This window comes from Miniopterus schreibersii (genome assembly GCF_964146895.1).
Source record: "Miniopterus schreibersii genome assembly, chromosome: 4".
NCBI classification, from domain to species: domain Eukaryota; kingdom Metazoa; phylum Chordata; class Mammalia; order Chiroptera; family Miniopteridae; genus Miniopterus; species Miniopterus schreibersii.
The window spans coordinates 86,908,101-86,923,302 of record NC_138105.1 but is presented as its reverse complement, the minus strand read 5'-3'; the positions used below and the strand labels follow the sequence as shown (position 1 = coordinate 86,923,302).

General features: G+C 52.1%; 1 protein-coding gene across 2 annotated transcripts in view; it reads left to right on the top strand.

Moving 5' to 3' along the window:
* The window catches only part of ADAM19 (ADAM metallopeptidase domain 19), a 74,952-nt gene extending 61,073 nt beyond the window's left edge, over window positions 1-13,879 (top strand). The window contains exons 14-23 of one of the 2 annotated variants that reach the window (XM_081136243.1): window positions 246-441; window positions 1,702-1,810; window positions 3,097-3,301; window positions 3,966-4,043; window positions 4,151-4,259; window positions 4,890-5,037; window positions 6,085-6,169; window positions 6,430-6,654; window positions 9,550-9,702; window positions 10,410-13,879. In XM_081136243.1, the coding sequence (XP_080992369.1) occupies window positions 246-441; window positions 1,702-1,810; window positions 3,097-3,301; window positions 3,966-4,043; window positions 4,151-4,259; window positions 4,890-5,037; window positions 6,085-6,169; window positions 6,430-6,654; window positions 9,550-9,702; window positions 10,410-10,463 (1,362 nt within the window). In that variant the 3' untranslated portion in view covers window positions 10,464-13,879. The remainder of the gene's footprint in view (window positions 1-245; window positions 442-1,701; window positions 1,811-3,096; window positions 3,302-3,965; window positions 4,044-4,150; window positions 4,260-4,889; window positions 5,038-6,084; window positions 6,170-6,429; window positions 6,655-9,549; window positions 9,703-10,409) is intronic. The other variant, XR_013998752.1, reaches the window with a different exon arrangement.
* Window positions 13,880-15,202: the final 1,323 nt, after the last annotated feature.

Sequence of the window (15,202 nt, the reverse complement as noted above, 5' to 3'; positions counted from 1 at the left end):
AACTGTTGCATAAATATTATTTCTTCCCTACTTCTTATGGGAGGAAGTGAGTTCACATTTGTGAAAACACCTGGAAAACTCTAAGTCACGGTTCATATTAGAAGGTTAATGATGGTTTGAACCAATGAGGTCACGTGAAATATCGGCAATGGGAATTCTGTTCCGCACAAGCGATGCTCACGAGCCCTCCCTGGGAGGCTTGGGGGCGAGAGGAGATTGATGTTTTCCTCTTTTGCTCGGCTCAGCTGCAGGCCCCTGGCACACTGTGCCGCCAGCAGGCACGGCAGTGCGACCTCCCTGAGTTCTGCACGGGCAAGTCTCCCCACTGTCCCACCAACTTCTACCAGATGGACGGCACCCCCTGTGAGGGTGGCCAGGCCTACTGCTACAACGGCATGTGCCTCACCTACCAGGGGCAGTGCCAGCAGCTGTGGGGTCCTGGTAAGTGAGCCAGTGCTAACAGCCCTCCTCTTGCCCCACCTCTGCTGAGCATAGAACCTTGGCTTCAAAACAGCATCTCCAGATGCTACCCTTGGGTCAGGGTAGACTTTCAGGGAGAGGCAGTGGACTGTGTTCCTCCCAGTCCCTCCATGCTGTAAGTTCTCAGAGTGGGTAAATGGATAAGAGTAATCCAGAAGAACAGTGGGCCAGGATGGAGATAGAAAAGGAAATGCAAGTGGCCCTTAGCTATGAGAGGATGTTTACCCCTACTCATAGTACATGAAAGCAAGTTATTACTGTAGGACGGGATTGTTCATATATCAGATTGGCAGACTGAAGAGTTTATGTAATGCAGTAGTAATAATAATAATAATACTGTAACGACCACAAGAGCAATAATAATATAGTGATGTGGAGGGTGCAGGGAATCAGATAGGTACAACCCCTGTGGAGAGTAACTTGGAGATACGAAAATTTTAAACGCACTAGTCATTGGATGCATGCATTCTACTACTTAGGAATGTATCTTCCACTGCACTGGAACATGTATGTGAAGATGCATTCACAACGATAATCATTGCAGCATTGTTAGTGATAGCAACAACAACCTGTACATCCTGCATAGGGACCAATGAAATGAATTCTGGTGCATCCGTACAGTGGACCACGATGCAGCTGAACAAAAGAGGGCAGCTCAGTGTGTACTGAATAAAATCATCTCCCACAATGAGTTAAGTGAACAGTGCAAGATGCAGAGCAGTGAATAGAATATGCTCTCGTTCTTTATTAGATACATTATCTCTAAAAGATACAGAAGAATTGTATCTGGAAGATACAGAGTTATCTGTAGAAGATATATTGTTAATTGTGATTCCTTCTCCAGGTTGTAGGGAAGTAAGAACTGGAATGGCTAATTAGAAAAATTCCCAAGACATAGTTTATTTCTTTAAAATTTTGCACATGTATTACTTATTTTTAAAAATCCCCAAAAAGGACAGGGCTTCTTTATTAGAGAGAAGGCTTAACATACAAACCCACAGGTAGAAAGCCTCAGTAAAGTATAAAGAACAGATGTAAAAGCTTTTCTGTGGGTAGGAATGGAATGACCTGATAGAGGTACAGGAAGAAAAGGCCAAGGATCCTCTCCCAAAATGCTTTCTGAACCTTGACGCTTTACCAAGGACTAGCTTTGCCCTTTGGAGACTTCTGACTTCTACTCAAGTTGGCTAGTGTACTGATAAGTGTTTCTTGCCCACTCAGGAGCCCGGCCTGCTCCCGATCTCTGCTTCGAGAAGGTGAACGTGGCAGGGGACATCTATGGAAACTGTGGGAAGGACATGAATGGGAAGCACAAGAAGTGCGACATGAGGTGATGACCGTAGGGCCGACCCCGTGAGATGAGGGGTAACAGAGCAATTCCTGCTGTGCCCTCCTCACTTCTCACTCCCAGCCAGCTCAGCTGGCCCCAGAGCTGGGCCTTTAAATAAATCATTCGGCGCCAGTCACCCCCTCCAGGACCGTTGTTGGACCATGCCCCATTCATCCCGACAGAAGTCGGAGGGTGTGGGATGGCAATGCTTCCCAGAAAGCTGATCAGCCTTCCTTTGGGGACCTTCTTACAGTGAGGCAGGGAGTCAGTCTGCTTGCATCATTTCTGCAGGGTGCTCAGTATACCCTCATCTGAATACCCCATTCATTCATTAGCTCATTCATTCATTCATTCATTCATTCCAGCCAACCATCTACCCTGTCCACTCTCTATCGAGGGTTTACCACGTGCCAGACACTATGCTGAGTATATGGAACTTTCAGTTAACAACGTCGTGTTGATAATGGACATGGTCTTAGTGGGTGGAGATGGTTTCCCAAAGGAAGTTATGCCTCACTTGAGATCTGGACAAATTGTCTAGTTGAATAGGGTGGGGAATGGTGCTGGTATGTGGGGGAGTGTCTCAGACAGAGGGGCGAGAAGAGAAAAACTTGGGGTCAGGAGAACTGATAACAATTCGATATAAAGTATAATGTTGAGGTGTGGTGGAGAAGGGGCTGCTTAGACGTGAGGCTGGATAGGGAAGCAGGGACCAGACCACCGAAGTCTTGGGTGGCATGGCTGAGAGAGTGTGGACTTTGGTGTGAGAGCAGTTTGGAAATTAGCTTGCGATGGGGCAAGACAGGAGGTAGAGAAATCAGTGTCCTGGTGTCCAGATAAGAGAGATGGATGTGAATTAGGGTCACTAAAGAGAGGGGGGACCGGCAGGGCCTAAAAGTTGCTTGAACCCAAGAGTGAGGGAGGGAGGAAGGGGAGTCTGGGGGGACAGCAGGCTTCTGGCTGCAGCGCCTGGGGTGCGAGGTGATGAGGGGCAGGTTTCTCAGTTCCAGCCACTCTCCTTGCAGTAAGGAGGCCTTCCAAAGGCCAGCCCTCTGGCCTGGACCTGCTTGGGGACAAGGACTCTATTTCCTTCCCTTTGTCTAAGTCCGTGGTGGGGGGAGGTCTCTGTTGGGTCCCTAGAGCATGCCCATTGCCCCGTTGCCCCTTTGCCCCTTCCCCAGGCTTGAATGCCTGCTGCCCTGGTCAAGAACAACTAGCTCTTCCGTGCCCCAGCTCTTCCCCTGCCTCTGACTCCACCTCCTTCTCTCCCTCTCTCTTGGGCCCAGAGATGCCAAATGTGGGAAGATCCAGTGTCAGAGCTCTGAGGCCCAGCCCCTGGAGTCCAACGCGGTGCCCATCGACACCACCATCATCATAAACGGGAGGGAGATCCGATGTCGGGGCACCCACGTCTACCGAAGTCCCGAGGAGGAGGGTGACATGCTGGACCCAGGCCTCGTGATGACCGGGACCAAGTGTGGCTACAACCATGTGAGTTCCTTCCTCCGGCTTCACTCAGGGACTGGGCTGCAGAGGGTGGTGACCGAGGAGCGTGAGCTCTGGAGGGAGGATGCCTGGGCTCAGATCCCAGCTGGCCCAGTATCTCTGCGCCTCGACGGTCTAGCTCTTACCGTCATCACTTTTGTCTTCATCACTAACATCATATATCATATGGATCAAGAGATGGACAAGACAAAGAGCCAGGGCAGCCTGGGGGAAATAGTGGTACCCATCTCAGAGTTAACTATGAGAGGCAAATTACTTAAAAAAACATATAAAGCACTTGGCATAGCACCTGGCACAGAGTAGACCGCTGTCACCATCGTGTTATTTTCAAGTTTAATATTAAAATTAGTGCATATTAATATACAATTAAGTAACATGTAACCAACATATAATAACATGGGATGTAATAATACATTTATTATGTTATTACATATAATGTTTTGACAATATATTTGTTTTCTCACCAATTACAAAAGCAGTGGTGGAATTTAGTTAACTACTGTCCAGTCGCTGGCTTTTTTGGTTTTCAGATTTTCACTGTGATAAATAACCTGAAGTGGCCTGTATTTTTGAGTCCCGGTTGTTCTGATTGTTAAGCAGTGAGCGTCCCTTTGGCTGTGCTGACGGTTTGTTTTCCTCCTCACTGCAGATTTGCTTCGAGGGGCAGTGCAGGAACACCTCGTTCTTTGAAACAGAAGACTGCAGGAGGAAGTGCAATGGCCACGGGGTACGTGTGCCCCGGGTTCTGGACTCCTGCTGGTGTGCTGGGTGCAGGCCCCGCGGGAGGCCGGAGCTCTCCAGGGTGCTGACACCTCTGCCCTGCCCTCACTTCAGGTCTGCAACAACAACCAGAACTGCCACTGCTTCCCGGGCTGGGCCCCGCCCTACTGCGACTCGCCGGGCCACGGGGGCAGCTTCGACAGCGGGCCCATGCCCCCCGAGGGTGAGTGCCTGGCCTGCTTGGGGCTTCTGCCCACCTTTGTGATGAGGTGTTGGCACCATCGGGGCAGGTGGCATGTTGCAGAGGGATAATGCATCAGCTTCATGGTCCCGATTTTGTAGATGAGGGAACAAGAAAAGAGGGTCCGAGTGGGGCCGCAGAGGCTGACAGCTCAGTGTGGGGCTCAGCTCAGTTGCTCTTCCTCTGTCCTTTCTACTGAAGAGAGTGAACCCCCTTAGAGAGAGACACATTAAGACAGGCCGTCGGTTACTGAATGATCTCATCCTTTTGCTGGTGGAGTGGGGTGGCAGCCAGTCCTCCTCAGCCACTTAAACATGATCTTGAACCTGGGGCACATTCTAGTGGTTTAGATCCTCTTGGGTAAGCAAAGCTTAAAATGGAGAACCAGACACTTAGAAAAATTTACAGATTTTTTTTTTACTGGAAATCTCAAGGATTCTAGCCCTTTGGCTTCCAGGCTTTTTAAAAGATATCTTTATTGTAATTTTTAAGTTAAGTAATACACATTAAATGTGGGTCAGATATCTGAAGAAGAATTAGGACGTGCTGTTTGGAGCCCACTGTGGTGGCCCAGGCAGCGTCTCCGTCTCTCACCGGGGCTCTGTTCTGCAGGCGCAGGCCCCGTGCTGGCCGGAGTGTGCTCCACCCTCTTTGTGCTGGCGGTGCTCGTGCTGATGTACTACTGCTGCAGACAGGACAACGGCCGGCTGGGCCAGCTCAAGCCCTTCGCCCTTCCCTCCAAGTTGAGGCAGCAGTTCAGGTAACAGGGGGTGCCCTGGAGGACTATGGGACCATTGCCCTGGCGGACTATGGGACCATTGCCCTGGAGGACTATGGGACCATTGCCCTGGAGGACTATGGGACCATTGCCCTGGAGGACTATGGGACCATTGCCCTGGCGGACTATGGGACCATTGCCCTGGAGGACTATGGGACCATTGCCCTGGCGGACTATGGGACCATTGCCCTGGAGGACTATGGGACCATTGCCCTGGAGGACTATGGGACCATTGCCCTGGAGGACTATGGGACCATAGCGGATCATAGAGCTTTCTGTCAGCAGTACCGGGTGGAAAGGCGGGTGGTGGTGGGTCTGATTCAGGGAAGGCCAATGCAAGGTGCACGCCACCCTCTCCCCTCGACCACGCTCCAACCGTGGCAGATATTACCAGTTGATCTTGCTAAGAGTATTCTCTGCTGAGCCTGGTCATCACTTAGGATCCTTCTCAGCAGAATCGCCCCAACCAATTCAAGTTGAAGAACTCTACTTTCCACCCTTTAATTGATTTGCTTCCCATTTTAAAGAGCAGGAAACTGAGGTAACAGAGAAAGAATAACTAGTCCAAGACACTCACAGGGGTGGCAGGACATCAACTCAAGACAAAGACTAAGTTTATTTTTAAGCTGTTTGTTCTTTGGGATGTTGAAGATGTCTAGTCTCCAAGTTCCATATGAAATTACACTTGTCCTGGAGGGGATTTGACATCCCAGGTCCTTCTGAATCGATGCCTAAGGGGGATTAGTTGACGGCTGATGACATCCTTGGGTCTCCTTGGGGAAGAAAGGTCTTAAACGGATGAAGAGAAGGTGCTGAGGAAAACTCTGCTCTGGTTAAGCCCAGCTCTTTTTCCCTGGGAGTCTCCAGTGGCTGCATACCTGGGGAGCTGGGGTTCGGGGGACCAATTCCACTTCCTCCAGAGCAGACTAGGGAAGATTAGCTCTTTACTGGCTGTGCTTGGGTCAGAGGGAACTCAGGCACTGACCCTTGGTGATCACCCCCTTTTCCTCCCCGATTCCTTGTTATTAGTTGTCCCTTCAGGGTGTCTCAGAGCAGTGGAACTGGCCATGCCAACCCAACATTCAAGTTACAGACCCCCCAGGGCAAGCGCAAGGTAAGGGCTTTGCACCTTGAACTTTGCTACTTTTTATCATCAGGACCCTACTGGATTTTCCTAAGAGCCTCTGTGGTCTGTGAAAATGATAATAAAAACCCCTAGTGACTTTAAAGGTTGCATCTGACCTCTGGGATCCCAGAGATTTAACAAGTCACCCTGTTCTCCCTCCACCTGTGGTCATCTCACAAGGGCACCCTGAGTTTTTAAGTGCATTGAGGGTTCCTTTGTCTTAGACATTCCTTGTCTTGTGCATACAGGTGGCCAACACCCCTGAAACCCCACGGAAGCCCCCCCAGCCTCCTCCTCGGCCCCCTCTGGACCACCTGCATGGCGGGCCCGCACCCGTGCCATTGCCAGCACAACTCATCAGGCCTCCTAGGAACCCCCCAGGGGCCGGGCCCCAAGTAGAGAGGAAGGAGTCACCCAGGAGGCCTCCCCCAAACCGTCCAATGCCCCCTGCACCAAATTGCATACTCTCCCAGGTAAGTGGATGCTCAGAAACCCTGGGCTGGGGCCATTTCTTTTAAGGCCACCGGCAATGGGCATGACCAAAGCTGGGAAGATGGAACTCGCTGAGTCTGAGCTGCCTGCCTTTTCTGCGTTCTGGTAGTTATAGGGGAAGAGGGAAGGGTATGGGGAAGCCCCTGAACTGCCGAGGGTTGCCTCCTCCCTGGGTGGCCTATTTTATGGCAAGCCACGACCCACATCCCACCCAAAATTAACTTCTCCCAGCTCCCCTTGGTCTTCTCTTCTCTAGGCCTTTGCAAACGCTGTTTCCTCGGCCTGATATACTTCCTTTCAGATGCCCAGCTCCTCTTCGTCCTCAGGTCTCCTCTTAGATGTCACCTCTCCCAGGAAACCTCCTATGAGCCTCAAAGCTTGAGTTCCGTGGCCCCGTACTTCTCTCCTCTCAGTAATTATCCCACCAGATTGTCCCTGTTGGTCCCTTCCACTGGTCAGGCAGCCTGAGGAGGGATGTACTGTGCTGCCTTGCTCACTGGGGGCCGGGCAGGCGCAGGAGGCTCCCGGGGGTGCGAGTGGGTTCTAAGCTGTACCCCCACCGCCAGGGCTCCTTGGGAGCAGAGCAGCGCGGCCCAGCTGCCTGTTTACCAGCGCGTCTGTGCTCTGACCGCTCCAACTGTACCTCCTGGCAGAAGTTCCCAAGCACAGAAGCAGATGTTTCCTGGGCAGTGGCCGGGCCCCATGCCTTCCCGAGCCAAACTGTATTTTGGGTGTGACCCCACCGTGGAGTGAGGGACTTGTTTATTTTTCTCCTGGGACTGCTTTTCTTGGGCACCGTCCAGAGGGCTCCACTGTCTCCGAACCTAAGGCCTGGTGTTGGCACCAGGTCTCGGAGGGCCCCTGGGACACGGGCAGTGTCGGTTTGGCAGCGCCGAGAGCGTTGGGTTTGGTTCTCTGATAAGGTGGAGCTTCTGCTTTCCCGTGTTCCCCTCATCTGGGGCAAGGCCGATGGGAGAAACTGGGAGGAAAGGGAGGGGAAGGGCTGGCAGAGAGGGGAGGGGTGGGGGAGGGAGACAGGGAACAGGGTCCGAGCAATAGTCTGCCCAGGCGGCCACAACAAACACCATGGACTGAGTGGCCTAAACAACAGAAATTTATTTTCTCACAATCTGGAGGCTACAAGTCCAAGATCAAGGTGTCAGTAGACGTATTGGCCGAGGCCTTCCTCCTTGGCTTCTCCCGTGTCCTCAGACGGTCCTTCCTTCATGCATGTGTGCCCCCATGTCTCCCTCTGTGTCCAAATTTCCTCTTCTAAGGACCCCAGTCAGTTTGGATTAGGGCCTCATTTTTAACTTAATCACTTATTTAAAGGCCCTGTCTCCAAACACAGTTCCATTCTGAGGCACTAGGGGTTGGGGCTGCAACGTATGGATGTAAGGGATCACAGTTCAGCCCATAACAGAGGGAAGAAGCCTGGCCCGGTGTGGCTCAGCGGTTGAGCATCGACCTAGGATCCAAGAGATCTCGGTTCAATTCCCGATCAGGGCACATGCCCGGGTTGTGGGCTCGATCCCCAGGAGGGGGCGTGCAGGAGGGGGCGATCAATGACTCTCTCTCTCCCTCTCCCTTCCTCTCTCTGAAATCAATAAAGATATATTAAAAAAAAAAAAAGAAAGAAAAAAAAAGAGGGAAGGAGAGAAAGGGAGCAAGAGGGGAGAAAGTGGCGCATGGAGACGGGCTGAAGGGAGAACAGAGGTGCTGGCGGAGAGACGGGGACAGCAGTCCAGTCACGCCACTGTGCCTGAGGCCCCCACGCTGGAGGCTTGTTGAGTGAGGAGGGTGTCGGCCTCACCCCAAGGCACTGAGCAGTAGGTTGGGGCGGAGGCGCATTGGGGCGGGGTGTTGTAATTTTAAATAAGGTGGTCAGGTTAGGCCTAGTGAGAAGGTGATGCAGAAGCAGAGAGGAAAGAATTCCTGTTCATTGTGCCCCACCATGGCCAATTAGTCATATTTCAGTTGTATTTTTATTGGCACAGGGAATACACATATGTGTATTCTCTCATTGAAAAAATTACACGTTCCCCTGGGCATCCCCCCTCTGTACTCACACCCCATCCCTAACCTCTGTTATCACTGTGGTCTGTGTCCTTCCTGACTTTCTTCCCCACAGTTGTATTTACGTTGGGGACGGGGTGAGAGGGCCATGGGGCCTATTTTACGTGAACTCTCCCCTGTAGTTTGTACGTCAGCTCGCAGTGACTCTTGACCATCTTTCCACATCAGCACATGTCAGCCTGTTTCATTCTTTTTAGATGTTGCATTCTATCTATGTCACTGTTAAATTTACTAATTTATCTACTGATGGAGGTTATGGTTATTTATAGTTTCTTTCACTGTCACAAACAGTCCTTGTCATTGTACTTCTGTGTGCCTGTGCAGGTAGTTCTCTAACGTGGGTATTGGGAGGTGGAAGGATTAGATCAGAGGATGGTTATTGCTAATTTAATAGGTTCTGCCAACTTGCTCTCCAAAGGCTTTTTCCTGAGCATTAAAACACATACGCGCAGTTTCTTTTTAAATTTTTTTTTTTAAATATATCTTTATTGATTTCAGAGAGAGGAAAGGAGAGAGAGAGAGAGAGAGAGATAGAAACATCAATGATGAGAGAGTCATTGATGGAGCCCACAACCCGGGCATGTGCCCGGACCGGGAACCAAACCCCGATCGCCTGGATCCTAGGTAGATGCTCAACCGCTGAGCCACGCCCGGCCGGGCATGCAGTTTCTTTTTAAATGGGACCGTATAGTACAACACATCCCTTTTCTCATCTGATTCTGATCTGCAGTTATATTGGGAACATTTTCTTCTGAATAGGCCCCTCTGGGCTCTGAGTGAGTCTGTGGCTTTCTCCCCAGGATATCTCCAGGCCTCGTCCTCCTCAGAAGGCACTCCCAGCTAACCCGGTGCCAGGCCGCAAGAACCTCTCCAGGCTCGGTGATGTCGCCTTACTGCCACCCACTGCCACTGCCTCTCAGCATTCCCAGCTTCTGATAGCACCTGCCCCGAAGGTGAGTCTGCGGAAGCCCTTGAGGTAAAGGCTGAAGCCAGAGGGCTCCAGGGGCCGAGACTGGCTGAGAAAAAAGACTGAGTCCATGCTTCCTGTAGAGCTGAACTTCCAGAACAAAGGCCAAGGACTGTCCCTTAAATGAGTGAAAGGTTTTTTTGTTTCATGTGAAAGGTGATGCTTAGGAGCCGAGCTATGACAGCTCCGTACCTGGATCTGCTACGGACTAGCCGGGTGGCCCTGAGCAAGTCACCCTCCTGAGTCTGTTTCCTTTCCTGGAAAGAGTCAGTGAGAAGCAGCCCCTCAGGCTGCTATGACGGTCAAGGCAGTTAACTTAGGTCACCTGCCGGCCTGTGGTAGGATGTGCACAAATGACACCTATTCCCTGTCCCCTGAACCAGCATGTTCTCCGGCTGCCAGTCCTGGGAGTCCGGGCACAGGGGCGGTGAGGAGGTTGGCTGACTCCGTGTTCCCAGAAGGCCCTGGGAAACCTGTGGACTGAGCTGCAGCTTTCAGGGGAGGAAGGAAGATGGCTTGTCAGCTTGGGGTGGGGCACCACCATCTGGGGTTGATGTCACAGACTTTCACGGGAAACCGTTCCTGTAGCTGACCTGCTGTCACCCGTCCCACCTGTCAAAACCCAGAGGACAGCTCCCCGATCTGCAAGCAGCTGGCTGATGCCTCTCTCCCTCCCTCTCTTTCCTTCCCCAGTTTCCTGACTACAGATCGCAGAGGCCTGGGTGGATGACCAACTCAAGAATCTAGACCTTTCTGAGGGGCTGCTCCCTTTCCCGGAGGACTCTGAACCCCACAATCTTGAAGAGGCCTGTCTGGCCGCCTCTGAGCCCCTCCTCCCCTCCTCTTGGAACTACCGCATCTTCGAAAATCTCCTTCTTGACTCATTGCCTCCCCAGCCTCTCGGAGGCCCAGAGGGACCACTGTCCAGTGGCATCCAAGTGTTGTTTTGTGCAATATACAGCCCGGGAGGAGAGGGGACGCAGGAGAGAAGGAGTGGCAGCTTCTCCTCCACCCTCCCTTCACCCGGCCCCTCACCTCAGAGGTGCCCGTGGCCCGGGCTGTCTGAGTTGAGGAGCCCGGCTGGGAAAAGTGCCCTTTGGCTCCTCAGGCCAGGCCTTAGCTTGGAGAAGCCATCCACCCTCGTCCTGTGGTGGAGGGTGTGCATGAGAGCTTTCCATCGCTTCTGTCTTCCACGAAGGTCCCAGGTTAGGCAGAGGCTGGGCGCTTACCCATCCTCTGTAGCTCTGAGATTGAGGGGTCGAACCAGCCACTGCTGCATCCCTGCCTGGGGCTTGGTTGTGGTCACAGCTTCTGGCTCTGCATCCACATGCGAACAGATCCAGTCCCTCTCCACCCCTCCCACGTCCCCACATCCCCTTACTTCACGGGTCTCTCTGACTCAGACAGGTACTATTTGTAGGCAGTGTAGACAGCAGGGGGAGCACCAGGCCTCCTCTGAGCCCTAATGCCAAAGGTTTCGACTCCTGGCTCCCGATAATTCTTGGTTGCCCTTGTTTTCTCCTCTGCGCTTCCCAAATGCCCCACGCTTCTGATCTCTCCTTTCCCGCTTGGACCCACCCAGTATGTGGTGCTGCGAGAGGGGACCCTCAGAAGTCCTGACTTCCTGGGGATCTGGTGCTTGTGACCTGCATGACAAGGTCCTGCCTCAGGGGTTGGCTCCATTGGATCTCAAAGGTGTTGGCCAAAGTGGACTCAGCTCATGGCTGTGAGGGTCGTGGCTTCATTTTCCATTGTGTTTTATGACCTCAGCAGAGGGTGAGTGTCTCTCCCCCCAACCCTCCACCCCCGACTCCCTGACCTAAATCTAAGCAACGTCCCCAGGGACCACAGCGGGTGCAGTGACCGAGGGAGCAGACGTCCTAGGAACCCCAGCCTATGCCTAGGCCTGGTCACCAACCTGAGGCTGGGCCGCTGCCCTCAGAGCAGAGCCAGCCTGTCTCTGGAGGTCCTTAGAGAAGCAGCAGTCGCGAAGGAACAGAGTCTGAGCTGGGGCCAGCCAGACTGTTTACGCCCTACTTCCTTGTGTTCTCTCTGGTCACTGCCCTTTGCTCCCATAGGAACAGGACTCGGAGCAGCGGGGGGGATGCTGCTCCAGAGGCTCCTGCCCTCCCTGGAGCATGGACGGAGGGCTGTGTGGTGCTGTGCTAAATCAGACAACTTGTCGCTGAATGTTCGTTCTCTGGGACTGTCTCCCACCCCCAGAAAGGTGCTCTTGAAAACCTCAGTGCAAGGAAGAGACTTGAGCTTTCACTCCCAGCCACCACTCGCGACCCCTCTTACAGTTCCCTGCACAAAACAGGTGCTCAGTAGATGTTCTAGGGTTTGTAGACAAGTGGGAGATTTAGGATCTGCACCCGGGGACACACACGGGGTGGATTTAGAAAGATCTCAGGAGAATGGGGTTCTCTTCCCTCAGGTAGTAGTGATGTTCACACCCCCGTCTCCCTGACACACGCCCTGTTGCCCCCCCATAGCTAATCTCTACCTGCCTTGCTGTCGATTAAGTCAGGGGACAGCCTGCCATTGAAGTGTGCTACTGCACCTGTCCCAGGCCTCAGTGCTGGGTCCCAGAAGTAAAGATGAAAACAAGCCTCGCAAAAACAAAGCGCCCTTAACGCCACTCCCGCAGCTCACGATGCCCCTGCGGCTTGTCCAGCTTTTCTCCCTCACACCAGGAGGTAGATGGCTCTAGGGAAATGCCACATCCATTCGGCTGCTTGAGCCTTTTGAACCTGAAATCCACTGTCCCTGGAACCACAACCCAAAGAGATCTGGGTGGTTGCTTTCTTGTTCCCCCTCCCCCATTATTTTAATACCACCTCTACCCCCATAAAATTGTACTGTGAACTGGAAGATGGTTGAATTTTTAAAATTTGATAGAGACTTTTGGCAGCCGGTTCTATTTACTGTTTCACTCCAGGCTCTGTTCAGAAAGCCGGGCGTTGCCACTCTGGCCGGCCCAGGTGGTTGCCCAGGAGCAAGACCGGCCATGCAGTGCCCCTTTCCCCCCCTGTGCCCATGTGCTGCTTTGAGGTGACAAAGTTGAATCCAGACTTAAGGAAGGGGGGGTCTTTATTTGAAAGGATTGCTGCAAGATGGGGAAAGGGAATGCTGTGTAGGGGCAGAAGACTGTTGCAGTAAGGAGAATGCTCAGAAAGAAGAAAAGCCTTTAAGTTTATAGGGAGGAGTGAACTTGGGGAGAAAGGCACATTCAGGGAACATCTTTGTGCTGAGCCTTTTGCGGGAGGGGCCGTATGTTGGCTCAGGCTGAGGGTGGGTCCAGGTTCAGAGTCATGGGGAGGAGAGGAGCTTAACTAAGGTTTGGTAGAGTGAGTTAACCAGCGCTTTGTTCAGATGGAGATATATATAAATCTTTTTTAAAGCTAATTTATAGCCTTCTGCCAGTTTTACAACCCGGGAAATGTTTTCCTTACGAGCCTGGGAGCCATCTCTGAAATGTAAACCTCAGGGGACCTCAGGGAGATAGCGCCTGGCTCCGTGCCTGTCTCAGTGGGAACTTCAGCCCAGGCACCGGGCTCCAAGTCGGAACTACCTGCTTGCCCTGGGTTCCCTTTAGCCTTGTTTACTTCTCCCAATAAAAGAAAAACCCCTTTCTGCCCCAGCTCCGAGACGCTTACAGATCTCATGGGATTGCAGTCGCCCCTTAGCCCTATTGCCTTGCCATCTCTTGCAATAATCCTTTTGAATAAAACCTCCCCTTACCTATGTCCAAATTTGGTATTTGGCAGAGCGGAGGGAAGGCCTGCATATTTAAATTGGGGACCAGTTCAAGTCAGTGATTGTGTTAACTGCGTGTATAACAACTCTGCTGGACACCCACGAACTCCAAGGGAATGGCAACTGGAAAGGTGCTAAGAGGGGTCCTGCAGAATCAAAGCCAAGTGCCCCCAAACTTACCCATCCCCCCATCCTCTCACACCATCCACTGTGTGTGTGTGTGTGTCTGGGAACCAAGGCAATGTGAATTTTCTTTTATTTGGGAGATTGTTCATGGAAAACAGATCATCATCTTCTCGTCCACCTATTAATTGTTTACAGTATTTGTACATCTATGCAAAATTACTTGAATGGGCCATGGTGCCTTTTGCCCTTGTTTGTATTTAATTAAAATTGTCATTTGAAATGTCTGGTTTGGCAACTCTGTTTGTTTTAACGTCCTGCTCAGCCTGGAGAGGATCTGTCGCGTGAGGGTCCTCAGAAGGAGAGTAGTGCCCACAGAGACCATCAGTCATCAGGCCATAAGGGAAGCACCTGAACTGTACAGAAGCCTTGGGTTTCTCCGGACCAGTCCAAGGGGCAGTATCTCTTTGAATTTGGACATAGGCTGGCTAGTTTAATTAGGTCTTGGGTCACTAAAGGCATGAGTGATCCTGGGATTCCCTGATATGCCTTTAGGAGGCAGCTGAGACCCTCTGTTCTCCTAATTGCTAGGGATCCTGCACTTCAAAGAGGGGACTTGCCCGAGGTCTGCGGGCTGGATGGACTCTGCGGACAGGCGCAGAGCAGAGCCGGGGCTGGGGCTGGGGGTGGCTGTACTTTCTCACTCCAGAGCCCCATGTGATGACAGTTCATCCATTAGTGCTTCCCAGTGTGTAAAAGGACCCCACCCTCGTTCTCTCACTTGATTCTCTCTTCAGTTTTGAGGTTCTCTAAGACGGAATCATCGTAACTGTGACAGCAGGTAACGTTTACTGAGTACTTAACCCATGGGAGGCTCTGAGTGCTACTTGATCTCATTTCATCTCCACAGCAGCCCTGGGATGGGTCCTTGGTATCTGATCCCACTTTGCTAACTTTTCTTAGTATTGAGTTTGCCTAAGGACATCAAAGGCGGCAAACACAAATGCCCCGACAACTAAAATGCCTGCTCCTGAAGTCACCTGCCACCAAATACCCGTGCCTGCCTGACCATCAACTAAACCAACCCGTGTCCCTCTGTTGACAGTCACAGACTGGCCAGCAGCATAGAACCCAGAGCTTGGCTGCACAGTCCTGGGTTCAAATTCTGCCTCCACTGCTTCCTAGATGTGTGAGAGCAGATAAGTCCCAGAGTTGAGTCTCCTTTCAATACAAGCGGGATAATACCTGCCTCGGAAGCGCCGTGGTCATCAGCAAAGTGCCCTATGGGAGCGCGCCCGCTGCGGCTGGCACGGGCTACATGCTCAGGAACCACATCCGTGTTAGAGTCGCTCTGCTCAGCACGTTTGGGTTCGATTAGGATCTGTTCTGGGTTGAGAGCTGGCCCCCAAGAGAGTTTGGGCAAAGAAGGACTATTGGGAATGGTACTGTTCCTTCGATACATGTATTTATGAATGCCAGCTACGTGTTAGGACTTCCATGGGATCGCCCTGCGCTCTGAGGAGGGGAACCACAGGCAGCTCTCATCAGGTGACAGCACAGGTCACGGGAGAAGTGCACAGAGTATATCAGACTGTGCCCCATGG